Below are 27,573 nucleotides of genomic sequence, written 5' to 3'. Positions count from 1 at the left end.
TAACCACACCTTTGGCTTTTCATCTGAAATCCAAGCACTGGACAGCTCCCCATGTGCAGTGCTTTTGGCTGACACCTGGGAGCTGTTGTCCTTCCCTGCTGGAAGCAGCTCAGAGGTGGAGCAGGGTTTACTTTGATGGTGAGGTGGTTTGTGTCACTCCTTCATCCTCCTGTGCCAGTGCACGGCTGCCCTCTCCTGTCAGGAGTTTTCCATGTGCTCAGGCTGTCATGTGCCCCCTGCCAAAGGAGCACAATCACTTCACTGAGCCTGGAGGAGGAGGAAATAAATGTATGTAACGATCAGAGGGTTTTTTCCCAACTCATGTGCATAATGTGTTGTGCTATCATACAAAAACTTCTTTTTATATAATATTTGGATGAAAGGAATTTATTAGAAGTTGAAATACGAAGGCAGTGAATTGATTTCTCTTGTTGTCTCTCCCCTAGCAATGACTGTCCGGAATGGAGGCAATGTCCTGGTTCCCTGTTACCCCTCTGGAGTGATCTACGACCTGCTGGAGTGCCTCTATCAGTACATTGACTCTGCAGGGCTCTCCAACATCCCCTTTTATTTCATCTCACCTGTTGCCAACAGCTCCCTGGAGTTCTCCCAGATCTTTGCTGAGTGGTAGGTGTGCCAGGGCAGCACCCTCAGCTGTGGAAAGAGTCCTGGTGCAGGTTATCTCTACCTGACAGATTCTAAAATACACCTGGTTAGGATTGTGAATACGTTCCTGGAGTCACCAGGGGGTGTGTGTATGTGTGTGTAAGAATATATTCTATAATTAGGGAAGGAGCATTTCCTATAGAATGTGCAAACTCAATCTCTGCTTTTTGGTGCTTACTCTAATGAGTAAATCCTGTTCCTCACTTGAGTGAGTTTTAGCTGTGCATGTTCGCAAGTCTTAACCCCCCAGATTCTACTGTGATGTCCCTGACTAAGCAAAATAAAGTTTTCAGGCTTAATTTTGCTGAGCTCTGGCGATAAAAGGCCAAGAGTGTCCTGGGCTGCATGAGGCAGGGCAGAGCCAGGAGTTCAGGAGAGGAGATCCTGCTCTGCTGAGCACTGCTGAAGCCACATGGACAGTGTTCCATGCAGTTCTGCTCTCCCCAGTACCAGAAGGATGTGGGATTTCTGGAATGAGGCCAGCACAGGGCCATGGAGATGAGAGGAGGCCGAGGGAGCTGGGGTTCTCCAGCCTGGAGAGCAGCAGGCTCAGGGGGATCTCACTGTGTAGAAACAACTGATAGGAAGTAATGAGGGTGAGGGCTCAGTCCCTTCAGCAGGACCCACTGGCAGAACAAATTAAAACATGTGAAATTCCATCAGGGTAGGGGATTTAAACTGCCAGAGGGCAGGGTTAGGTGGGATATTGGGAAGGAAATCTTCCCTGTGAGGATGGTGAGCCCTGGCACAGGTTGCCCAGAGAAGCTGTGACTGCTCCTCTCCTGGAAGTGTCCAAGGCCAGGCTGGATGGAGCTTTCAGCAGCCTGGGATGGTGGAAGGTGTCCCTGTCCATGGCAGGGGGTTGGAACTGGATGATCTTTCAGATCCCTTCCAACCCAAACCATTCCATGATTCTGTGAAGCACTGCAGCCTCTGTGCAGAGAGGTTATGGAGACTTTGCTATGGAGACATCAAAATCCAACTGGACAAAGTCCTGGATGATCTGCTCTGTTGAGAGTGCTTGAGCAGAGCTTGGACTTGGTGATCTCAGGAGGTCCCTCCCAGCCTCAGCTGTTCTGTGATTCTGAGCCCTGGAAAGGAGAGCCCAACCACTTGGAACTCTTCCAAATTCTTACCAATGGAGACATGTCTAGAGTATTAAATACAATAAGATAGCTCTTCTCTTCTTCCTCTCCTGATTTTAGAGTTCAGGAAAGAAAAGACAGGTCCTGGAAATCTTGTGGGAATTGACCCCTCAGGAGAATTGTAAAGATGATTGAAATGTGGTGGATTTACATGGAAATGGAGGCAAAGGTTGAACATCTGTAAAACAGAGGTTTGGGGTCAGAACTGTGATTGATATTCAGGGATTCCAGCCTTTAATTCTACCCCTTACTCAGCTAAAGGAAATGCCTTGCTCTTAGTATCCCTTAGACTTTATCAAAATTAGTTTGACCCAGGCTCATTTCTTTTTAATAGAGTGCAAGTGTGAGCCAGGCAGAGTTTCCCAGAAAAGCCACCAGGACAGTGTCACTGCAGATCATTGTCACATCACCCAGACCTCTGACAAACAGCTTTTTTTAGCTGCTGTAATAGGATGAATCAGGAGTCTGGGTAGAGCTTATCAACAGCTCTCAATATCTGTTTTAAAGATAAGTGATTGATGGAAAATGCCAGGTCACAGTGAGCCTTGGGCCGTGGGGAGAGGCAGTTTACCAATAATGAAATGCACAGGGGAATTAGATTAGAATGAGCAAAAGGACCAAGTCACTGCCGAGAAGTGGGATGAGGCAAGTGGGATTTTTCTGCTGACAGATTATTTGGCTTTGCAAAAGCTGCTGAGATCTGGATGGGGAACCATTGTGGATGAGTTACAGATTTGCTTTAAGCAGCAGAGGAGCTCTGTTCCAGCGTGTACAGAATTGCTTTCAGCTGCCTTGCACCTACTTTGTGTGATCCTGCTGTGACTGAGGTGTTGTGTCCTGTAGGTGTGGGTCCTCCAACCAGAAACTCTGGCAGCAACAGGACAAATTGATGATTTTGCACCTGGTGCCTCAGATCTAAACCAGTTTTCTCCAACAGTGTAACGGTAGATGGCAGCATATGCTGCAGGATATGCTGCACCTCTAACCCTGGCTGCTTTCCTTTTCTTTTAAAGGTTGTGTCATAACAAACAAACAAAGGTGTATCTTCCAGAACCTCCTTTTCCCCACGCTGAGGTGAGTTACCATGGTCTTGTTCACTTTCTGGATCACAGTCCACACAGTGTAGCTGTCGTTTTTCTGATGAACCCTTCTACAGCTGTTTAAGTTTTGTTTAATTTTTCATGAAAGTGTTTTTTTTTTTCCTTTGCTTTCTGTGATGAATTTGGGAGCATGGGGGAGGAATGAGTAGTGATGGTGTTTCCTAAACTCTAAAATTACCCTGTTTATTCCAGCCTATCACTTGCACAGGCTGGCCTGGTTCACTCCTTCCCCCACAGAAGGAAATCTGGTGTGGGATGTTTGCTCTTATCAACTGCAGCCACGAGCATTCCCTTTGTCCAGGCAGTTTATTTCCAAGGCTGTGAAACTAAGAGCTTGTTATCAGAGACAGCTTAGTCATGCCAGCTCCTTCCTCCCTCACTGAAGCAGTCACCATGACTGCTGCAGGAGGAATGGTATCTTGAAAGAGAGATTTTTATATCAAAATTTAAAGTTTGCAGCACTGAGTGCTGTCTGTGCCAATTTTAAATGAAATTACTTGAGCATTGTAACGAAGCAAAGAGAAATGAGGGTCCTAAATTTGGAGGATTGCCCTGCAACAAAATAATAATTTTAGGGAAGCTTTAGCCAAGCAGACATTAAATATAACTGATGCCTTCAGAGTTACCTCACATAGAAGGACAGGAAATTCTCCCCTGGGAACAGGTGGTTTTCCCACTGAAGTAAACAAGAGGCAGGCTGGGAAAGGAAGAAACAGGACTGAGAATTTTAGCTAATCCTACTCCTGTGAGCCCCTGAACCACTTGGGACATGCAAAAACCTGGCTGTTTCAGTTGCTGTGGTCCAGACTGTTTGATGAGATGTGCAGAGTGGCCATGGCAGGTTTAAGAGCACAGAAATTCAGTGCTTTTACTGGAACTGGGTGTTTTTTCCTCTGAGATATCTCATCCAGGGACTTGTTCTGGAAATTTCCATTACCTATCATATCTATCATCTGTAGGTGCTTCAAAGGCGTTGTTGGAAGTAGGACCTGACCAGGAGCCCTCACTCTTTCCAGATGCTTGAATGTGTTGCAAGCAGAATGTGCAGTGAATTATGTATAATCTGTTACCAAGAATAATGTGGACTGCAGGGCAAGCCACCTGTTCACCACTTATTTTATTACCAAAAGATTAATTGCCACTGATAAATCAACTCCAAATTCTCTGATTATGAGGCTCTGCAGCCTTGCTGTGGCTGTACTTTCTGTCTAGCCTTCCATCTCTGCTTTCTGGGATGTCCTTGTGGATCCACAGTGTCATTGGATTCACTGACAGCCCATATTCTGATTTCCAATATTCACTGGAACTGGCAGATTTAAGTGAAAACCCATCCAAAAAATGAGAAGCCAAACATGTCAAAGACTGGATTAATTAACCCATGTTATACAATGGGTCTTTGTGTTTATAGAGTGATAACTCTATCCTCTAATTCCTGGGACATTTTGTATTCTCTGGGGGCCTGTTGATTGTGAGATTTTGCTAAATTGTTGGAACAGCTTTGCAAGAACTGCTCTGTGCTTCATGTGTAGATCAGGGTAATTATGTAGGAAAGGCCTCCCAGCAGTGGATCCCAGCTCAGCTTCCCTGCACAGAGGGAGGAATGTGTCTGTTCCAGGTGCAGGATGGAACATCCCACGGGATGTCCATGCCAGGGCCCCAGTGCTCAGCACGTGCCTTGGGTCGTTAAATCTCCAAAATCTCATACCTGACACTGTATTTCACTCACACAGTGTGAAACATCCAGAAAACCTCTTCCCAGCACAATCCTGGGCCTCCACAACCCCCCTCCCCAGTCAGGAGCTTTGCTTACTGGCACTTCAGGGGATTTTTAATGAGTATCAGAAGCAGACAGTGAATGATGGTTTCTATCGGGGAGGTTGTTAGTGGAGAATTGCTTGGCTTTTTTCAAAGTAATGCTAGGCTTGTGCAATGTAACCTGTGCTGAAATTGCCCATCATGAAAAGATGTGCTTAACTGCTCAGTTGTTGGAGGAAAATAGGGAATTACTCAGACATGCCTCTTACTTCTTAGGAAGCATTAATAACATGCCTAGCATGATACATCAGAGAGGGACAGGCCAGGAAATAAGCTTCTAATTATCCACAGAACAAGCCCAGCCCAGCATGCTGCTGGTCCTGAAATTTGATGTTCCTGTTAGTTGTATAAACAGCAAGATTTAAAAACAAAGAAGGCAAAAATTCCCCAAATCCTCGATGTTGTCCCTTGCAGCAATGAGTTTCAGCATTGCCTGATGTGTAGTAGAACAGAATAATTCCTTCCTTTAATCAGCTGTGATTGTATTTGGCATTTCACTTAACTATGCCTTTATTATTGTCACAAGAGGGTAAATAAAAGCATTTTCATTGTCTCTACAATTACTATTTTTATTTCTCCTCACTCTCTACTCTCAGTTGTTTGAAGCTTTTGCATTCTCTCTGCATGGAAATTTTTGTTTTATGATTTATGTTGCGTGTTTTGAACTCATTCCTTGTTCTGCTCTGCTGAATAAAACCAGACACATGTTCAGCTCTGCAGAGAACCTAAAACATTTCTCCCTCCTTGTTTAATTCCACTTTAATGGAGCAGTAGATGTTCATCTTACCTCCTCCTACACAGTCCTGGTACAGTTCTTGTGGTGGCAGTTTGCTTCCTAACATCCACTCTGAGTGAATAGGGAATACTTTCCCTCTGTTAGGAGCCAGGAATGTGAGCTGAAGTGCTTCAGATTTGTAGGGATAGATTTGAACATCAGTTCATGCTAAAGTGAATAAAAATGGAGTGTCCAGGTTCTTCTTGAAGTCTCTCCTGCAGCTTTTTAGTGGTGCACTGACTAAAAGAGCTTCTTGTTAAAGGTGTTTCCGAGGGAAGAGCTGCTCTGACTGCACAGTCAGAAACTGGAGATCCCAAATATTTGTCAGTACAGGCTGGTAGCTTTCACTTCAAGCCCCTGTATCCATTTTATCCAAGGATCAACTGTCTAAACAGGCTCAGATTGAAGCTCCACAGTGCCTTGCTGAAATACTGTGAAGCATAAACCAGTAATTTGTTTAGCTTAGATTTGCTATTCTGGTGTCCCAGAAGCAAAGTGTGGTGTCTTACCAAATTCCTATGGGAATATCCCATCCCAGCACAGCCCCAGATGAGCAATTAGGGGTCTCCTTGATAATTTTAACAGGATCCATGAATTGTACACTCTGTGCACTCTGCCCCATCCCTTTTGTGGAGGTGGAGGCTTTGTGTTTATAAAGGAATGGCTCAATTGTTGTAGCTGAATTGTTCCTCTCCGTTCAATCTTTACATGGACAATTTCAGGATCTAAGATAAGTGAATCCAGACTCCTCTAAATGTCTGGAACAATAAAATTTGGGAGGTAATTTGTATTGATCAGTATTTGCCAGTGGAGGGAGGATTTGGATTTACCGTGCTCTTATTAAGGATTCTGTTAGCAAGATCTAAGAGAAATGGCTGCAAAAACCCTTTTTTTCTGACTCAAAAAAGAGCCAGGGTAGGAGTAATATTGATTTTGTGGTCTTAAAAACCAGCATTTGTCTTCTTTGTCTTTGATTCTCTCCTCCATTTACCAGTTCCTGCATAGCACATTTAAATAAATACCTGGAACCACGTAATTGTGGAGTATTACAGTTTGTTTTATAATAAATATTATCATATAGGAGTTGGGCTCAGTGATCCACGGGGGTCCCTTCCAACTCTGGATATTCTGTGATAAAATTAGGCCCCTGTTAGTGTTGATCTGATGGAGTGAGGGAGGTGAAGTAATAAACACATCTCTCATTCCCTGATAGGAGCCACATCTGTTCCAAATTCTGGATACAGAGCACACACACACACACACACACACACACACACACACACACACAGAGTAAATATCAGTGTATTTTGGCTCACTTCAACAAAGGATACACAAAGGCTCTGGAGATTTATCCTGTTTATAGCAGCAGTTGCTGACCCTGTAAATCAAGTCTACAGCTTTAAAGGGAAGCACAGAACCGTTTGGGATTTCAGAAAAACGCAGCTCTCACTCTTGATTCAGTACTTTACCAGCCCCTATCTCTTAAGCTATCACTCAATAGTGGTTCTTTCTGTAAAAAGATGCTCTGAATGTTCCTTGTGCTTTCCAGAAACCAGGCCCACTGTGGAATGCTGGCTGGCTCAATGCCAGGCACTGGGTTTGGCCCAGCTGGAGGTCTGACCATGGCACAGCAAAGTTTACACACCCCACCTCATCTGGAGATGCAAAAAACCTGCACAAATCATTGCAAACTCAGTCCCCTTAATGAGCTGGGAAATTTTGTTGGATCTGTTTTGCAAGTTCAGCTCCGTATATTTTTGATGGGGTGATTAGAAGAGACTTTACTGTAGACACTAAAATCCACCAGCTTTCTCCCTGGAGTGAGCAGAATGTCTCTATACTTGTTTTTGTAACCTTTCACCCCTGCTCTGTCCACCTGTGAGAGTCAGGAATTGTGAGCTGAGCTCTGAAGCCTCACCAGACTTAGCAGAAAAGATCTGGCAAGATAAAAAGGAAAGATGAAAAAAGAATCATCACCAGCAAGCTCCTGAAAACTGGATTAGAGCTCCTGTGTCTCTTTACAAAGCAATAGGAGGGGATTTGAAGCTTCCATAAGGCTTTGAAGAAAATACAGCTTTTATGTTGCTGAGCAGTGAACATTTGTGGAGGTATGGCAGGGAAATGAGCTGCTCACTGCTTTCCACATCCAGTGCTGCTCTCACATCTTCCCAAAACTCTGAGTGCTGCATACCAATAAATATCATTTGAAGGAACCTGTGAAAGAAGACACTGCAACACCAATTTGTGGTTTTCAGGAGTGTCTTAGATCAATGCTGGCTGTAGAAATGTCTTCCCCTGACCTATCTGCCTGCCCCTGGAAAAGTTTTCCCCTGGAATGTCACATATTCCATTTAATGTTTGAAGTAGAAATCATCCTCCTCTTCCAGTTTACCCGGTTGAAACTGCTTCTGCAATTTCAGTTTTGAGACTTTTGGCTTCCCTCAAAAAATAAACAAACAGAAAAAAGCTTTTTGAGGCCATTTCCTGCAAGTTCATTTAAATGTCAGGATTTTATGATTCAAATTTGTTTTACCCATTGTCTGCTAAACTGCAGTTTTTATTACTGAAGCTAAGTTTAGATTCTAAACCCTGCACTCCAGATGTGTTAATCAGAAACCTTTACCAGTATAATTGCAGGAATGTTTTTGAGATTCAGTGCCTATCAACTGCCAGAGCAGTTATTGGGTGTTTTTTTTCCAATTTCCCCTCTTGAAGATTAAATGGGAATTAGCTATTACTTGTAAACTGCAGAAAATGTAGTCCAGTTTCTACTTCCTCCATGATTCAAGGATCCATGTGGAAATGATCCATGTGCATCTACTGAATTGTGTAATAACCTTGGATTCTGATGTGCTTTGTGGTGCACAAGTTGCTGAGAATTCTGATTCTCTTCATTTCCATGCAGGCCCCTTAGATCAGCCATGGTAAAAAATAGCTTGGGACATGGGGAAATGGCTTTAAGCTGAAGTGAGGGAGGTTTAGATGAAATATTAGGGAGAAGATCTTCCCTGTAAGGGTAGGGAGGCCATGGCACAGATTTCCAGAGAAGCTGTGACTGCCTCTGGATCCCTGAAGTGTCCAAGGCCAGGCTGGATGAGGCTTGGAATAACCTGGGATAGTGGAAGGTGTCCCTGCCCATGGAATGGAGGTGGAACAGGATGAACTTTCAGGTTCCTTTCTAACCCAAACCATTCCAGGATTCTATGATTTGTCAAACAGCCCAAACTCCTTTTAAAGCTGGCTGACAAAGGAAGCCCCCTTCCCTCCGTCACACTCTTTATCTCCGTGGTTTTACTCTCATCTGTTCAGTCTGTGATTTTGTGTGTTAAATTCCTTGCTTTTTAAACTGTATTTACAGTTATTTCCATGCTGGAGATGGAAGCATATACCTGCCAAGGAAACACTTGCAAAATATTGCATGAAAGTGCTTCACAGCCTGGTTGTTAAATTGCTTTTTAAGTTGCACCTTGTTTTGCAGATTAGAAAACAGTGGCAGGAGAAATAAAGCAAAACTCTTTGAAAAGTGCCTTGATAAACAAACTTCTCCATCTTAGTAAAGAAATCTGTTCCACCTGCAGAGCTGATTGCACTGTGTCTGCAAAACATCTTAGTTCATGTTTATTGCTGGTTTCAGAGCCAGTTAAGGAAGGGAAAGTCAGTCTGTTCTTTTTCAGCAGGTTTGACTTTGTGTGAAGCCTTTAGACCAGGGAAGCTCAGCAACATTCTGCTGAAGGCAAAAGTGCCTGCTACTGCTGTGATGCAAGAAAAGCAGGTTAAACATGAGTCCAGAGCTCTTTGCAGACATGGCAAATAGGAAAAAGGAGCTTATTGTGAATTTGGCAGCTGAGCCCTCTGCTCACTCCAGGGAAGTCGAAGCAGGGAGTGTTTGCAGAGTTTCCTCCCAGTCACCACCCTGCTGGTACCAAAGAAGTGAGAGCAGGGACTTGGAGGCCCTTGGCCCCATGCTCTGACTTCCTTTTCATAACATTTATGACAGTCATGACTGCATTTGTTGGAAAAATCTAAGGGGTATACAGGAAGGGACTATCTGATGAGTTAGGAATAAATTGTAGAACATTTATAATCTCATGTAAATAAACACACTCAAGCACAGAGGCATGAAAAGTTGCACTGTCTGGATTTTTGTTTTTCTTTCAGCTCATTCAGACAAACAAATTGAAGCATTATCCCAGCATCCATGGAGACTTCAGCAATGACTTCAAGCAGCCCTGTGTTGTGTTCACTGGGCATCCCTCTCTCAGATTTGGGGATGTGGTGCATTTCATGGAGCTGTGGGGAAAATCCAGCTTGAACACTGTTATATTCACAGGTAAGTCAAATGCTGATATCATTGTCAGATTAACAGTTTGTGCACTCTGGTTAAGTGTGGCCACATCCTTGGGGCTTTGCTCATTTGTTCTGGGACAGAAGTTTTTCACTTCAGTAGGAGCTTATCTAAATTAAGGCCCCAGGACTGGCTGCAGGGACAAATGTAATTATTGTGCCATTTAATTCAGTGTAGCCCTGCAGAGTCAACCTTTGCCACACAGAGTCCATTCCTGCCACGTCTGAGCAAAATCTTTGTTATGCACAGCAGTAAAATGCCTGCAGGAAATTAATTTTTGAATTAAAAGCAGCTGGCTGCAAGTTAAACCCAGGCAAGACCTAATGGATGCTGGTCAGAAAGGAGAAACACTTCTCCATATTCAGTGGGACCACAAACCTCTCCTCATCCCTTCTGCCTTTTCATCTTTCAGTGCTTCTGAAGAGGTTTCTGTCCTCTCTGCTGTCCCAGAAGTGTGCACCCCACACAGACCTGGCACAGGGATCTGAGCTGTTCCTGCCTTTGGGCTGAGCTTTTTTCGGATGGGTTTTGGCTGGCAGACACATTTGTAGCTGAAGGTACAGCTCATTCCCCAGGGGTGCTGTTTCCTTTCTCAGTGCTCAACAGGTCTTTTAAATTCCTCCACTTCTCTCCATCTGCTTTTAGTGCTGACCCTGATTAAAAACCCTTCAAGGTCTTCCCTGGAGCTGAGGTTCTGTGCAGGTGTATTTGTACCTGAAGTGTCACCCAGACAGAGCCCTGCAGTGGCCATTGTCCTGATCTGAGAAGGCAAAGAATAATCCTTTAGGTCCTTACTCCTGATTTTCTGTCTAAGGAGCTCTGGGATAATGGGACATGTGCTTTATATAACTTAGCCAGATAAAAAAAAAAGGTGTGGATTTTTGGACAAAGTAATTAGAACTAGGGAGGAGAGTCCTGAGGAACAAATCAAACCTACTCCACAGCAAGAATGGGATGGAGTCCCACTGTTAAGTTTATTTTCCTCCAATTTTTAGTGAATAAGAAAGCTGCTGGAAAGCACAAAACCTGAGGAAAATAGGGCTGGGAAAGGGTTATTTCCTTCTTTTTTTAACTGTAGACTTGAGGCTAGTGACAAGCAAGTCCCTTTGACTCTTCTACAATATTGTCACCAAAAAGTGTGACAGTATCATGATACTGTTAAGCCAATTTAAGCATCTTTTTAGTGTATAATTAACCCTATTCAATGGTAGGGGAGATACAAGGGAGTTCCTGCAGGGAACTTAAATCCAGACTGTTTCTGTGCTGGGAAATGGTGCAAGGTACCACAGCACTAAAGGTACAGCTGCTGCAGGGCCCATCCCTGCTGACCTTTGAGGCAGTTCAGGAGCCATGCCCTAATTCCAGTAACTGGGTAAAATTGCAAGGTGGATATGCACTGTCTGAAAATAGTGAATTCTACTCCAGTCAGAACTTCAATCAAGCCAGAGTCTGCAGAGCTTTGCTGGGGTGTGTATTCCATGAATCCCCAGGGAAGCAGTGGCATTAATCACGCTGTGAATGTGCTGCCCAGGGTGTCAGGAACTGGCCTTTAATGGCAGGAACTCTTCCTCTCTGTCCTCTGTAAGGAGAGGCAATTGACCTTTCTGCGTGAGATCCCAGTCCTTCAGTGACTGAGGCAATCGAGCACTTCTGTCAGAGCCTGGCCCCAGCAGGTTGTTAAGGCACGGAAATGTCACTCCTGACAACCTGGGGGTGCAGCAGGTCATGGTCTTGGCCATTCATTCCCGGTTTGTACTTAGTGAAACTCCAGTTGAGTGCTGCTTTAGTTGGGTGACCTTGGAGTGCACAGTGATTCCAGATGCTTGTGGTGGTTTTTTCCTAAATTCTGTCTATCCATGGCTTTTATGGACTATCCATAAGTCCTACTGCCTTGTGACTGTCTAGTCCTAGGCCTATTTCCTTATGGTTCTCTCAGCTGGAACAAAACACAGGCTTGAGTGCTGGGTTTGGCAGTTGGACTTGATGACCTTAGACATGTTTTTCCCAGCCTAAATGATTCTGTGTCTACAGAAATTCCTAGCAGATTAAATTCTCTTAATTCTCTCTTAATTAAAGAAGAAATTGTTCTTAGTACCAAGTGAAAATCTGAAGCACCTCCACTGATGGCACTGATTTCCATTATTTAATTATTTTTCTGTTTTAAGCTAAAATCTCCTGTGGATCTGAAATAACCCCAGTCCATTGGAGCAGTGTGTGAGAAGAGGTGATGTTGTAGCTTTTCCTGTGAAAACCTCCTGGTTTCTGGTAATTAGAACCTTTAAACTCCAGACCATCCTGCATTGTTAATGAACACTGCTTGTTCAGTCCACAGGAACCAGTCAGTCTCCACCTTTCCAATCTGTGATGTAAAAAAACAATGACAAGAATATAAATTAAAGCAGCCAGCAGCCAGGACCTGGCTGTGAGGGAACTGTGGTGCTGCCCTGCTGGCTGGTGTCACCTGCAGACATCACTGCTGGAGCAGTATTGAAGAGATTATTGATTAAAAATATCGAATACCACTGAGCCACAAAGAAATTCTAGGAGAAGACACGGTATAAAGAAGTCTCCTTTAAAAACCAGCTCCCTGGGAGATGTTAAAACCAGCTCATGCACGTCAGTGCTGTACAGTGGAAGGTTTTATAACTCAATGTCACGCAGCAGTAAATCAGGAGTCTTGGGGGAAAAGCTAAAGACCTGTAATTCTGTCAGGAAAAGTCAATATGTGTCCTTGACAAGCACTTGCTGCCTCCAGACAGGTGACTTTGGGATTTTGGGTGGTTTCAAAACAGCAGCTCCTGTGTGTCACATCAGTTCCCAGTGAGCCCAGCTCAAGTTGTGTTTTTAATATTCTAAATCTCCCCAGTCCCGTGTTAGGATTCCTTCCCTAGAATTTCTCCCTTTTCCAGGGCTCTCCTGTCCTTGTTAGGAGTTCAGAGAGGCTTTGGAGTGGGTTTTATATGGCATTTCTAGACCAGAACTCCATGTCTGTACATTCTCTGAACCTGCTGATTCAGAAATGCTGCCTCAAATCTCTATGTCCTCCACAACCCCAGATGGGATGGAAAACCTCCCTTCTGGTAACTTTTTAAACTTAATTTTTACAATTTCACGGCCCATCTCTAGCAGAGAACCTCTGCCTATTTAAGCTTTTTTTTTTCCTCCAATTATTTTAAAATACCTTGTCATTTAACCCTAACTGATCACTCTTCAACTACCAACTTTCTCAGTATTCCTATTTTTATTTCTATTCATTGCTATTAAACTTGACTGACATAAAATGCTATTTTTACATTTATATTTTTAGGCTTTGTTTCATTGCCACCACCACATCTGCTTTTAATAACATGGCTTTTTGCCCAGTGTAATTTTACTTCATGTTTGTGGATTCATGGCTTCATGTACACGTCCTTGTACAACGCTCATTTTTTGTTAATATTTCTCACTTTAATGTTCCCAGGCAGCTACACTGACAATTGCTTTAAACTTGGGGAAATTATCCCTTTGACAGTTCCAAACATTTGTATCATTGCCTGGTGCCATGTTCTGTTCTCTCAGGGTAAATATCCCCACGTGGTGCTCAGTGCTGCTTAGCCAGCAGCAGATTTGGAGATTTTTAGATTTTGAGGTGAGCAATTAACTTGTCTTTTTGTTGGATGTCACATTGGTGCTGAACTTCCTCTGCTAAGGTTCGAAGGAGATTTTTTCTTGCTGTCTGCATGAGAAATCCACCCAGTGCTCTGCTCTGCTGCCATGTCAAAACATCCTAGACTGGTTTTTTAAATCTGGACTGGAGGTTTTGAATTTCAGTTTCCTTTAAGTTCATCCTTTCAAGTAAAGCAGGTCCCAGAGAATTCTTCCTGCTGTGTTCCAGCCAGGCTTGAGCTGCACTTTGCTCTGCCTGGTGTCCTTTGAGGCCCTGTGCTTCAGGATAATCCAGCAGATGAGACTTTCATGCATCTCCTCTCTTGCCCCATTCTGTATGTATCAAATTCAAACCAGTTCCTTTTTTTCCAGCATTCCCTTTATCCCACTTATCCCACAATTACCAGGGAGATAGAGATGGCATAATCTTTTCCGTACCATTAGTTGGTGACCCCCAAATCAAGAGGTTCTGTATCCTACAGTGCGTCACCTGAGATCTACATTTGTCATTCGCCAAAATAAAAAATCTTTTTCTGTAGTATTCTCAATGTTTTATTACTCTCTCTGGGAGTAAAAGCCCATTCAGTGCCTGACTTTTTCCTGGCAAACCTCTAATCTAGTAATAAAAGAACCCTTGGTTGCCCACCAATCTAAACCTGGCTCTTAGATTCAAAATAATAAATATGTATATATTTATATATCTAGATATCATCTTTATGCTGCATTTTTGTCTTAGTGAGAGCCAGCTTGCCATTTGAATCACCTTACAAGACTCAAAATGTCTACGCTTTGCCTTCCTTTACAGGATCTGATTAAAAATAAGAGATGATGGTTTTGTCTTGATTAAATTTGTTCTAAAAATCATGCAATAATGTGTTCAAATGAAATAGTATTGCTCTGTTGCTTGATTAAGGTAAGACTAATTGTGGGCATAATTTTCATCAAATTAATTGAAAATAATGGGTGGGGGGAGGAGGAAAGGAAGAGAAATCTGTAACAGAATTAACTTTGAGCAACAGCTTTGACTAAACTGGAATTAGAGAGGAATTGGGCCATTTTTGTTGTTAATGGGCTTCGTGTGTTTTCAACATTTCTCTTTCCAGAACCTGATTTCTCTTACCTGGATGCCCTGGCTCCCTACCAGCCCTTGGCAATGAAATGTGTTTACTGTCCTATTGACACAAGACTCAACTTTATTCAGGTGTCTAAATTACTCAAAGAAGTCCAGGTAATGAATTTTCTGCTGCCTTTTCTTACATTTCTTCACACAGCTGAAATTAAATAAATGAATTGTGAGCAAATGTTGCATTAAACAAAAATGGAGACAACACCCAGATCCTTTTCTCCATGAAGAGAACACAGCATTGAGCTTCTGCATTAGGAGAGGTCTAAGAAAAAAAGGGTTCTTGTAGTATCTGCTATTCCCTCTCGACTCTTTGTGCTTTAGTGGCCCATCCCATTTGTTTCTACTTAAATTTGCTTTCTGACTCATGACATAATTAAAATAATAACCAGATTTTTTTCTGGATGAGTACTTCCCTGTGTTCTATCTTGCTGAACTCTGAAATACACATTCTTCCAAACCTCCTAACAGTGCCTTCATTACTTTATCTCATTGTTCTGCAACCTGGCTTGTCACTGCAAACTGATGGAGCTGCCGCTGCCTGCCTTTGCATAAACATCTCTTCATGTTGCTGCCGATGTGTTGTGCTGTCTCCAGGGCAGCTTGCAGAACCACTGGCTTCTCCTTTGGCTTCCGTAAACCCTGCAGTGGCAATCAGCCTGTTTATGCTTTGTTAACATACTGCTGGAAAACTCCAGGAGCTGCTTTTGATTCTTGATGGCTGAGATTTCTGCAGCCCCACATGTTGACACTTGGGACAGTCTCCACCACTGTTACCATTTCCTTCCAATTTATCTGGCAAGGATCTGGGAGAAAAACCCATTTCATATTTTTACTTTTTCTCTCCTCATGGCAAGGATGATATCAAAGTGGCGATTAAGACACAAATTCCATGCGGGTCGCCGCTGCAGGAACCTCCATCTCCCGGAGCAGTTTCTAGCAGTGCTGATGGGAGTTGCACTGTGCTGTGTTGCAGCCCCTGCACGTGGTGTGCCCTGAGCAGTACACGCAGCCCCCTCCCACGCAGTCCCACCGCACGGACCTGATGATCGACTGCCAGCCCCCGGCCATGTCCTACCGCCGCGCCGAGGTGCTCACGCTGCCCTACAAGCGCCGCTACGAGAAGATCGAGATCATGCCCGACGTGAGTCCCTGTGGGGCACGGCCCTGGTGGGGGGGGTCCTGCTCATATGGCCAAATTCCAGCTCAGCAGCCTCTGGAGAGGTGTGGAATGGCAGAGTTGTTGTGGTTGGAAAAGGTCTTTAAGGTCATTGAGTTGAGCTGTCAGCCAGTGTCACTGCTGTGGTTGGCCTCAGGTGGGGATTCCTCCACCTCTCTTTCCATGAAGGAGTTGTTCTCAATATCCAGCCTCCACCTCCCTTTCCATGAAGGAGTTGTTCCCAATATCCAGCCTAAACCTCCTCTGGTGCTACTCCAGGCTGTTTCCTCTCCTGCTGTCCCTGTTCCTGGGAGCAGAGCCTGACCCCCCCCAGCTGTCCCCTCCTGTCAGGAGCTGTGCAGAGCCACAAGGTTCCCCCTGATCCTCCTCTCCTCCAGGCTGAGCCCCTTTCCAGCTCCCTCAGCCCCTCCTGGTGCTCCAGCCCCTTCCCCAGCTCCATTCCCTTCCCTGGACACACTCCAGCCCCTCAATGTCCTTCTTGTCTTGAAGGACCCAAACTGCCCTCAGGACTAGAGGTGCAGCCTCAGAACTAAAGGTATTTGTCCTTAAGATGCCTTGTGGCTGGAATTTATAGTTGACTGTCATCATTTAAAGCACATTCTGTCAACTGGAGAGCTAGGAAAGGTGCATTTTTGAGAGATAAATTCACTCTATAAACGAATGTGAACTGAAAAAAGCCCCACTGGCTGGCTGAGAGCTGTTCAGCCTGGAGAAGAGACCTCAGAGCCCATTCCAGGGCCTAAAGGGACTCCAGGAGAGCTGGAGAGGGACTTGGGATAAGGGGTGGAGGGACAGGACACAGGGAATGGCTTCCCACTGGGAAAGGGGAGATTTGGGTGGGATCTTGGGAAGGAACTCCTGGTTGGGAGGGTGAGGAGGGGCTGGGCTGGAATTCCCAGAGAAGCTGTGCCTGTCCCTGGATCCCTGGAAGTGTTCAAGGCCAGGCTGCAGCAACCTGGGATAGTGGAAGGCATCAGGATTGGAGTGGGATGAGCTTTAAGATTCCTTCCAACCCAAACCATTCCATGATTCTTTGATTGTGAGCAGGCAAAAACTGTGCTCAGGTGAGTTGTCCTTTGCAAGGAAATCCCATCCCACAAGACAAAAGGGATCTCTGCCACCAGTGAAGCAACCAGACACCACCAGTGATATGAGGAAGGTTTAGGCAAAGCAGTTTGAATTAGTGCTCCAGGACCATGGAAAGATCCAGAGAATCCAGGAGTTAGTAGCCAGGAGTTGTCTTTCTCCTTCCCCAAATTCACCTGCTGTTAGAAATACCCTTCCCATTAAGGATCAGTTTCCAGTCATGGTAAAGAAGCAGTGAAAAGGTTTATTTGTATTCCAACAATTTCCATAAATGGATAATTCCTACAGGCTGCAGGAGCCCAGCAGGTTAATGGATTGCTTGTAGCCATCTAAAATGTGGATTACTTATCCCCACAACATCTATTAATGATTTATTAACCCCGTAAGTCAAATCCAAATGTATGTACCCATATTACGAATGGTGACCCATATTCTGACAGACATGAGCCTAAAATATTTTTTGACAATCCAATCAGCACAAATGTGTCCTTGGATCTAAGGTGACAGTGGCTTTTTGCAAGCAGGCATTACTGCCCTTTGGAAACTGGAATATTGAGTGACTTTTCATTGGAGTGTAGAAAGAGGAAGCATCCTTTAGTTGAGCCAAATATGAAGTGCAGAACTGAGACCCATGTAACAAATCCTTCAGCCAGCCCACAACACCCACTGCCACCATTTCACACCATTTCTGTGAGAAGCCTGCCCAGCACACTACTTGGAGGGTTTTAATTACAAAATATGCTTGGCTGCAGCTCCATCTTGGCATGTATATTTAATTGTGTGGGAAATTTACTTATTTATTGGATCCCCTTAAACCTAAGACTGGTGAAACTTGGCTTCAATTCACCAGCATGAAACCAATTCCTGAGTTCAGAGTGCAGGGAACCAGGGGCTCACCAATTATTCAGATTACACTGAAGTTTGGGTTTCCACCTTAACTCTGGAGCTGAGCCTTTGTGTGACAGCCTGTCCCTTGTGTCAGCCTCTGAAGGGACTGGATTCCACTCCCCAAAGCTGCTGGGAAGGAGGATGCTCTGTAGGGAATGTGGCATCACCAACCTGGGAAAACCGAGCTGGTTTCTATTGCATTCCCTTTAGCTTGGAGAGGTCCAGCAGAAATCTGGAAAAAGGACAGAAAGGGCCTTTTTCTTCTCCTCCCCTAACAAATAACATCCAATTACATTCACACAGGAGTCCTAATTTCAGAGCTATCCATGCTCACGGAGGTGAAATGGCTTGTGATTGTCCATATCCAGGGATTCTTCAGGCTGATTGTTCAGCTGAGCAGGCTCTGGAGTGACCTTTCAGCACCTGAAAGGGGACTCCAGGAAAAGCTGGAGAGGGACTTTGGACAAGGGGTGGAGTGCCAGGACATGGGGGAATAGCTTCCCATTGGCACAGGGCAGGTTAGATGGGATACTGGGGACAAATTCTTCCCTGTGAGGGTGGGGAGGCCCTGGAATAGAATTCCCAGAGAAGCTGTGGTTGCCCCTGCATCCGTGGAAGTGTCCAAGGCCAGGCTGGACAGGGCTTGGAGCAACCTGGGATAGTGGAAGGTGTCCCTGCCTGTGGCAGGGGTGGCGCTGGATGAGATTTAAGTTTCCTCCCTACCCAAACCATTCTGGGATTTCCCTGGTTCCAGAGATGCTCTTCACAACTTGTTACAAAAGCTGCTTGGGCTGTGGTGAGGCTCCTGAACAGACTCCAGAGAGCAAGGCTGTGCTTCAGGCCTCTTAACAGGATGCCATTCCCCAGCTCCAAGATATGCAAATCATCCTCCAAAAGAGGATCTTGCTCCTTCTTTTTAAGGGAACTACATGGTTCTGTTGAAAAATGGATGCAGCTTCCCCTTCTGCTGAGTGGGTTGTGCAAGACAGATTTTAGACATGATGGATGGGGCTCCCTGGTGTGGGAGTATTTGCTGCTTAATGTTCCCTTTTCGGTAGTTTAGGGTTCCTGAATATAGGAATTTCTGTACTGCAAGGAAAGGGCATTTGTTTAATTTGGGCTCCCACCAGCCCTGAGGTTCTGTGCAGGCTCAAGTGGCAATTGAAAAGGGCATTTTAGAGCTCCTAGAAACCTTGCAATGGTTTGTTATTTGTCAAAACCATGTTAGACTGAAATGGAATGATGAAATCCACCCCGGAAAAACCAGTAATTGCTAGATCTGCTGCAGGGCTGGGATTTGTGTGTGAAGTAAACCTGAAAGTGTCATGAAAGAATGGCTGCTGCAATGAAGTCCTGATCAGGGCCCCCTCCTAACATCCCCAGTCCCTTTCCCAGCTCAAAGTTCTGCCTGGATTCTTCCAGCTTTTGAAAACCAAAGGCTTGGCTCAGCGTGGCTCCACTCAGTGCAGGCTGATGCTGTGGCAGAGTGAAATTTCCTTCCCAAAACTTGCAGTGATTCAGATCCTGGCCTGTCAGACTAATGGAAATTTACTTTTACTGCTGGACCCTGTCTGTATTTCAATCACTTCACTGAGGAGCAAAGGCAGGTCAGGCAGGCCTGTTGTATGATAATGAGGTTTACACTCACAGCAGCCTTTGTTTGGAGAGAGTTTTTAACAGTCCCAAAGCATCAGGCTGGAATTGCTCTTCCAGGGGTTGTGCAAACCTTTACACTTTAAATTATTTCTTCTCAGCACCTGCCTTTCACTTAAAAAAAAAATACATATATAAAAAAGACTGAAAGACTGCTTCCTGGAAATTGGTTAGGTATTGTCTGCTCACAGAAGAAAGATGGGAAAATGGAAAACACCTTCTGGAGCAAACAGATAAAATTAAACAGTAGTGTCTGAGCAAATAAAGTGCCTCCAGTTTAATTACAGCTGAACAATGGTGCGGATCACTCGGTGCCGGCAGCTGACACTTCACTGAGGCCTTGTGCTTTTCAAATACTCAACTTTGTGTTCTTCAGGACACAGCCCAGTCAGGAGAGTGTCAGTGGACAAGGCACAGCCTGACACAAGTGAAATGATCAGAAAATACTGCGAAGAAGAAGTAGGAAGACAGCCATTATAATGATGGAGGCTTCATCTTGGCTCTTTTTCCTTGCTTTTACCTGACCTTTCCAACTTCCTTCTGTGTTTCAGGGACTAAGGAGTTTTGAATTCTGTCCTCCTTCCCACCCTCAGTTCATTTTGGTGACCCCACATTATCCAGCCTCTGACCTCTGTGTTCCTTTTTCCCTGACGTTTCCCCCTGGGTTCAGTGTGCTGTAGCCTCACAAGAAGTAAATTAAATACAACCTGTTGAAATGAAATGCAACCTGTTTAAGTGAAATACAACCTGTTTGCTTCTGCTGCTCAGCCCTGCCCCAGCTCCCAGCTCACTGCAGAATTGCCTGGAGTTTCTCTCTAAGATGGACTTCACCTTTTGACATTCCACCAAAACTGTTCTTTCCCAGTTTTTACCAACTTTCCTCACACAAAGCCAGAACCAGTGCTGACAAATCCCCCTGTTTTACATCAGCAGAGCTCAGTGCAGCCTTTATTTTCTCCTTAGAAACATCTCCCACCTCACTCTGGTGTCCCTTCTCTCCTGGCTATTCAGCCTGAGAGAGTTCTCCTCCCTCCTCCTCTCTTTTTTTGTGCTTGGAATGTGTTATCCTTCATTTCCTTTGCCTTTTGTTTGTTTGTTTGTTTTTGGGTTTTTTTTTGTTTCTATGCCTTTTCTGTGGTTGGTCTTACCCACCGGTTGTCCTATTTCGTCAGGTGGAACTCAGATCTGCTTTTCTGCTTCCAGCCTTCCTTTACCTGCCTGTGTTAATGTCTAGGTTTGTTTTTCCTTTCATTTTTGATGGGTGGCTGCAAGATAACACTTTTCTAGCCAGGCACTCAGCTCTCTCTTCCCAGTCAGCTTCAACAACAACATCCCATCCTGACTTGACATTCTGACCCATATAAATGGTTACTATATTTTTAATATTTTGATTTATGCAGTTTTTATGTCTTTCAAATGACTCATCTCTTGCATCTGCAAGTTTTACTGCCTTTACTTTGAAGATATTTCATGTCCTTGCTTCCCCTACCTGTCATTTTTCATTCAAATCCAAGCTAATTTCTGCTTCTGATGGTTCTGTTTTCCACCATCCTTTTTTAAGGTCCTCAAACAACTGTTCCCTTCCCGCTCCCAAGCTCCTGGGGAAGAGCTTCATTAAACAGCCAAAAATCTCCTTCATTACACCCCTTAAATACTCCTTAAACTGCATTTTTGGCACAGGATTGGTAAAAAACAGTGGTTAGAGTTAGTGCTGTGTGGTTCTGGTGCTTGGAATCACACCCAGGATTATTCCATGGTGGTTGGCTGTTGTCTTTCTGGTCTGGGGACAAGATTTTGGGGACAAGGGTTTGGGGACAAGGTTCCTCCTGCAGATCTGGAGCCCGGTCCAGTATCTGCATGTGGAACATGCCCATGGAAAAGAAGAGCTTTAATTCATTGCTCAAAACTGCAGACTACCTCGTGCTTTTTTATTGCTTCACTGGATGCTGGCTCTGTGGAAGCCCAAAGCCAAGATCTGGGCTTTTGCAGGTAATAATAGCTAAATCTATGTATTCATGGTATGATTCTTTGTCCACTGAAGTTAATGAGATGTTAAAATCTGCTCCAGAGTGAGCTGTGGGAGACCCCCAGCGAGTGGCAGCTCTGTGAAGTTGGGGTTATCTCAACAGCTGAATTAAAACCCTTGGATTGTGTCAAATGTGAGGCTGAAAGCCCAACAAGACCTGACTCAGATCACCCACTAAGGAATCCACAGATGCCCTTCGTTTCTGGGGTGTTCTCTGGTGGACAAGGCTTTGTTCCTTCAGGTCTCAGTAGCAAAATTCCCCAATTTCCATCCTGCCTGCAGTGTGCCTGTGCCTTGTTCCCTGTGCCTGCTGGTCACGAATCCACAGGCACATTTCGTTTCCCCTTTCACCCCATGTGTTTGACCCCACAATTTTTTGTCCCTCTGAAGGATCTGGCAGTGGCAGAGTTCCTGCTCTTGGCCCCTGGTTTGGCAGGGGCTGTAAAACCAAGGCTGGATCTGTTGGAGGCTCCTCCTGTGTCTGGTTACAAGGGCCTGGCCATCAGAGCTCCTGGTACTTCAAGAAATAATTAATTACTAACTAAATTACTTTAAAAATAAGGGATAAGAGAGGCAAGGATGTAAGAGGTGAGGGAAATTATCCTTCTCTCCTGACACCACCATCCAAATTTAAGTGACATGGCAAATTCCATGGTTTTAATTCTGCTTTCACTACTGACTCTACAGATCCTCCCTGCTTGTGAAAAGGCTGCTGCACAGCCTAGAAACAATTTTTGTCTTAGTAAAGATGATTTCCTGCACCCAGAAACTGGATTTGGTGTGTGTGAGGAGCAGGGGAGTGGAGGGAGGAGGATGAGGCAGGTTCTCCATTCAGGTTTTGCTGAGGAGTACTTACTATAAAAACCTCTGCAGGTGTGATCTCCAGGGCTTTCTCTGAACTCAGGCAGATCTTAAAATCCTTGGGCTTCTCTAATAATTGGCAGGGGATTTTTTTGTCCCATACAAATTCCCATCCTATTTAGGGACTGGGATCTGGGTGGGAATTGCTTCATACCCAGCAAGCTCCAAGGCTGTATTCCATCATTCCCACCTCGAAATGGAGGTGCCTTCAGGGCTTACGTGGCCAGAACCCAGCTGCAGTTACCAACAGTGTTTGTAATGTGCCTCCAAAAAATGTAAAATTTCCAATTGCAGAGACTTTTGCCCCTGCTGTTCCCAATAGATGCTGTTCAAGCCCCCACTGTCTCTGATGGCCAAAAACATCCTAATTTCCAGCCTACACATACTCACTGCTGGCCTGCACACATTTATTCCTAACATCATGTTTGAGCATAAATACATTTTCCCTTTTGTTGGCATTTTCCCTGTGGTGTTTATGTAGAATAATCAAATTCTCCCTTTGGCTTTCTTTTCTGCCAGGCTAAACTAGCCAAGATATTTACTTTCCCCTTACAAGACAGCTCCTCCTGCCCTATTCTACCCTTCAGAATCTCTTACTTGAACTGAAATTACCCATAATTTACAAGTAATTCAGATGAAATCTTGCCAGGCCCAGTGTAAAGAGTGATAGCCCATCTCAGAAAGAATTACCTGATACTTTCTGGGCTCACATTTAGTTTTTTCATGGCCATGTCACATTTGTGACTCTCCTGGGATGGACTAATAAACCTGAACCCTTCACCTCTGTCCTTTGCAGCAGCTGCCAGCCCACAGCAGAAATTCTCAATATTAGCCCCATCCTTGGCCTTCATTTTGTGCTATCGAATTTCATCTTGATTTTCTCACTCCAGTTCTTGGTCTTTGAGTTTTTCCTCGCTCATAGCTTGGTCCTGTTTCCTGTTAAAGGTGCCCTACAAACTTCAGAGGGACCTTTTTGAGCACTCCTCCTCGTTCTGTCCTGAGGTCATCAATGAAAACTGGGAGTAGGCTCAAGAATGGCCCTTCAGGAATGGCAGCAGTAACCCAGGAGTTGCTTGGGAATCTCTTTAACCAGTGTTTTCCCCACCACAGAACTGCCAGAGAAATCCAGTCTGGGGTTTCCCATCTGCTTCTCTGGTTTGATCCCACCTCTAATGCAGAGACCCCACATTTATGCACTTTGAAAATCTGGAAAACACATTTAATGATGTCAAAACCCAGCGGGGCCCCTTTCTAAATACACATGCTGTAATCTGATGTACACATCAGTGATTTCAGATCCTGCACTTTCAGGGCATTTTAACTGCTGGTCACTTTGCTGTGCTCCTGCTTGTTCTCCATATCCAGCTCACCTCACTCAGCCCAAACTTTCCCTCTCCCTGCTGGATGAGCCTTCCTGCACCCTAAGCCAGAGGTGAAAAGGGAAAAGGGAGGAGGAGTTTGGGGAGGTGTCCCAAAAATCTAAGAAGAAGAAATTACTGGAACTGGGATGTTAAAATACTATTGTACATCCAGCATGTCTCTCCCTGGGAGAATCCTCCAGAGGACCAAGGTGTGCTGAAAGTGTGGTCCTGCCATGATTTTATTTACTGATTTTTCAGCCTCATTTTATTTTCCTGTGAAGTTTCAGGTCCTATCCTCAGGGGTTGTTCAGCCCTTCATTGCCAACAAGAGGATTTTTGGCTGATGCCTGAAGACAACTTAAACCTGGGGAGAGTTGTCCCCATTGAAGTCTTAGGAGAGTTTTAAGAATAACTTAACCCACATTGTTCTTTATCAGCATCGTAGTTTGGCCAACAGCAGTGTTTGTGCTCACAGAGTGTGTGTCAAATCCTCTTTTGGGGTGGAAAATGCAACCCTGCAGGAAAGACTTAACGGTAAAAATATCTTTCCTCTGGTTTAGCGTGGGCAGACAGCTCTGATCACAGGAGGAGAACATCCCAAGCTAAAAACTGAAATGCTGCACATATCCCCCCCCCAATTTATCCCAAGGCAGTCCAAGTGCTCATCCATGGGCAGGGGACTGATTAATGTGGTGTTAGATCTCAGTGTCCCTGCTTTGGTGGCTTTCCTGGTGCCAGCATGTGACACTGGGCTCGGGATAATGACTGGAAGGAAGACTCATTTATTCCTGCGTGGTGGGGGGCTTTTCAATCTCACACACAAAGGCACAACAAGAGCCAGCCACTGCAAGCTGGACAAATTCAACCTTGAAATGAGACACGGCTTCCTGGCTGCCAGGAGAATTAAAGTTTGAAACCACTTGTGAGGGGAAACAGTGGAGTTGCCATAGCTTGGAGTTCAGACAAGACTTGCTGTCTCTGTGAAAAAAAGGTTTCTTTAATCCAACGTTTTGGAGGAGTTCTGTGATTTGTGTGTGCAGGAGGTCAGTTGAAAGGAGTGGAGCAGTGCTGCCTGGCCTTGGTGGATGAATTACTGGATGTGATTAAATGACCTTTTTGATTTGGGTCACTGAGTTTCTATAATAAAAGGATTGGCTGGCACATGGAGAGGGCTGTGAGCTGGGGAGGAAATCAAAATGAATGCCTGTCCTCCTGTCCTTCTGACTGTAAGTAATCCAAGTGTTGCTATTTAGCCTGTTTAAAACCTGCAGAAATGTTAATAGCCAAATACTTCCGTGGCAGGAGAAGACTTTGGTTCCAAGCCACTCCCTGTTCTTAAAGAATCTTTCTCTTCATAGGATTTGTCATTTTGCTCTCCATCAGAGCCCGTTTTGTATCGATCCACCTCAGGAAGGTTGGCTGGAATGGAAAGTGCCTTCGACCACTGGGAAGGCAGCAGAACTCACTGCTGCAAGTGCTGCTGTTTTTAGATCCCAGGAGAAATCTGAAGCAATGATTGTCACTATATTTTCATTCTCTTTGCCTTCAACAGCAAACCATAAAGGCTGTATTCAAACTGCTTGCCTTAAAGATCTTGAACAGAGTCCCAGAGTAACAGTGAGCTGAATTGCTCCATCAAGTTTGGATTTCTAGGATTCACCATGGCTGAATACAGACAGAATTTAGGGATTTTTAATGCACCCTGTGTTTTTCCAACACACCAACTGCTTTATTCCAAAGAGCTACTCTAAAAATGTTCCTGCATCTTTAACAGTGGCAAGTGAGATTTGCAGAACTTATTAAAAGAACTTAGCCACCATCAAAGCCGACAGAAAAACCTTCTCAGTGCTTTCATGGCAAAAGGATTGGGCATCCTGGCACCTTGAATTCCCTTGGAGGGGAAAATGGGAATAATTTTCTCCATTCATGAGCACTGTTTTCTGCAGAATTCCTTTGGAAAAGTGGCTGGAAGAGGTACTTCCCAAGTGGCCAACTTCCACTGGTCTCAGCAGGTGCAGCACTGCCCACCCCAGGCTCTGCCAGCAGTGTTAGATCCAAACTCCAAGCCAAATCTAAATTTTATGTCTTTCAGGGAAGAATTGCATAAAAGACAGTGGAAAGGGTTTTGTGCAGCATTGTTGGAATAATTTCAAACTAATCAACAGTGGGTTGATTGAAAACATTGGGATTTTAAGGACAAACACTTCTTATTTCAGATATTCTGCAGTAAGGGACTGAAAGGAAACTCACTTTGATTTTTCATTGTCCATCAGCATAACAAATATAATAATGCTGGATTAGACCACGAGTTTTACTAACTAAAATTATTCATGAAGCAATTGTCTTTTCACACAAGGGTTCTCTGTGTTTATTATGGTTTCTGAGATCAGCCCTGGTTCCTGCAAACCTCGTGCTGCTCTGCTCATGGTGTGAAATCCATAATTTTGGGAGCTGGAAGGAGGCTGGGCAGGTCAAAGGAGCTCTCAGCCTATCTCAGTGGCTTTGTGTTTACAGTTCATTAGCCCATGTTTAAAAATACCACACTGCCAATTTATCTCACAGCTGGGTTCATGCACGTTTTGAGCTGATCACTTGCTGAACAAAATCTCCTTTTGCTTCAGCTTGCAGATTCCCTCGTGCCCTTGGAGATCAAGCCTGGTATTTCCTTGGCAACAGTTTCTGCTGTGCTGCATACTAAGGACAACAAGCACGTGCTGCAGGTACAGTCTAATGGGAAAGTGAGAAAAATATCCTTGCTCTGGCTTTTCCTGCCATCCAGGACCCCAGCAGCCCCTCCTGCAGCTCCTTCCCACCAGGGCAGAGCCCTGGGTAGAGGCTTTGCCCTGGCATGTGCAGGTGAGGAATTACACCCGGAGCAGGGAGTGGGATGCAAATAAACCTCTCTGCCCTCTTTTCCTTGGCCGTGTGCCTGGCTGAGATGAATGGGGAAGTGAGATAATTCCTGAAGAGAGGCTGCAGATCACCCTGCTGCCTTCCACACTCAGGGACAGCATCAGCCAACCTCTCAGGACCAAGGGTTAGACGGGAGAGATAACCCGGGACATCAGACTCGGGAAGGGACCGTCTGCCTTCAGTTTCCCTGGAGGTTGTACATCTCTGCTCTCCCCTCCTGCCACCCCCTCCAGGCTGGCGCTGGAATTCCTGGCATGAGTGCTCTGCAGGAGGAGGTGATGTCCAGGGATATGCTCAGCAGTGGCTGCCCTGGTCCCCTTTCTCTCAGACCCACCAGCCTGCAGGGCCTCACTGAACAACCCTTCCCACACGGGGCAGCAGAGCTGGCTGGGCCCAGGACACCTGGGGACACAGCCCAGTGTGGAAATTCAGGGATGTGAATGTTGGTGAGGAGTTCTGTCAGAGCACAGCAGACAGGCTGCCCTCCTCTTCCCAAGCTGCTTCCCTGGAAACGCTGAGCAGTGCTGGAAACATTGAAGTGCTGCAGTGGAATTGCTCTGAGGCTGCTCTTGTTCATTTATTCCCTTCTCCACTCATTCCTGCTGCCAAATAAACTTAGACCTGGGCTTAAAATGCCAGAGTCCTCATAAATGGCTGGAGCTTAGCCACGTTCTCATTCCCTGACTAGTTGCTCACTCTAAATTTGCCTGTTTTCCAACCTGTTGCATCCTTTAGCGTGGGATTTTTTTTCCTTCTCATCCATCAGCTCCCTCCAAAACCTCCCCAACCTCCTGCCAGCAAGAAGAGGAAGCGGGTGAGTGATGATGTGCCCGAGGGCAAATCTCTGAAGCCGCTGCTGAGTGGCTCCATCCCCATGGACCAGTTTGTGCAGACTCTGGAGAAGGTGAGGAGTCTTGGGTGGCAGGTGGGATTCCAGCAGATTTCTGCACATCTCAGATGTGCTGCTTTGGTAGCAGAGAGATGGGAAATC

At 45.0% G+C, this 27,573-nt stretch overlaps 1 protein-coding gene across 1 annotated transcript in view; it reads left to right on the top strand.

Moving 5' to 3' along the window:
• The window catches only part of INTS9 (integrator complex subunit 9), a 59,835-nt gene that overhangs the window by 30,266 nt on the left and 1,996 nt on the right, over positions 1 to 27,573 (top strand). Inside the window, exons 10-16 of the mRNA XM_002188803.5 lie at positions 447 to 627; positions 2,825 to 2,885; positions 9,660 to 9,831; positions 14,595 to 14,719; positions 15,591 to 15,758; positions 26,291 to 26,389; positions 27,349 to 27,486. Of these exons, the coding sequence (XP_002188839.2) occupies positions 447 to 627; positions 2,825 to 2,885; positions 9,660 to 9,831; positions 14,595 to 14,719; positions 15,591 to 15,758; positions 26,291 to 26,389; positions 27,349 to 27,486 (944 nt within the window). The remainder of the gene's footprint in view (positions 1 to 446; positions 628 to 2,824; positions 2,886 to 9,659; positions 9,832 to 14,594; positions 14,720 to 15,590; positions 15,759 to 26,290; positions 26,390 to 27,348; positions 27,487 to 27,573) is intronic.

This window comes from Taeniopygia guttata, chromosome 3 (genome assembly GCF_048771995.1).
Source record: "Taeniopygia guttata chromosome 3, bTaeGut7.mat, whole genome shotgun sequence".
In the NCBI taxonomy this organism is placed as follows: domain Eukaryota; kingdom Metazoa; phylum Chordata; class Aves; order Passeriformes; family Estrildidae; genus Taeniopygia; species Taeniopygia guttata.
Note: the sequence above shows the minus strand (reverse complement) of the source record. Positions and strands in the feature narration are given on the sequence as shown.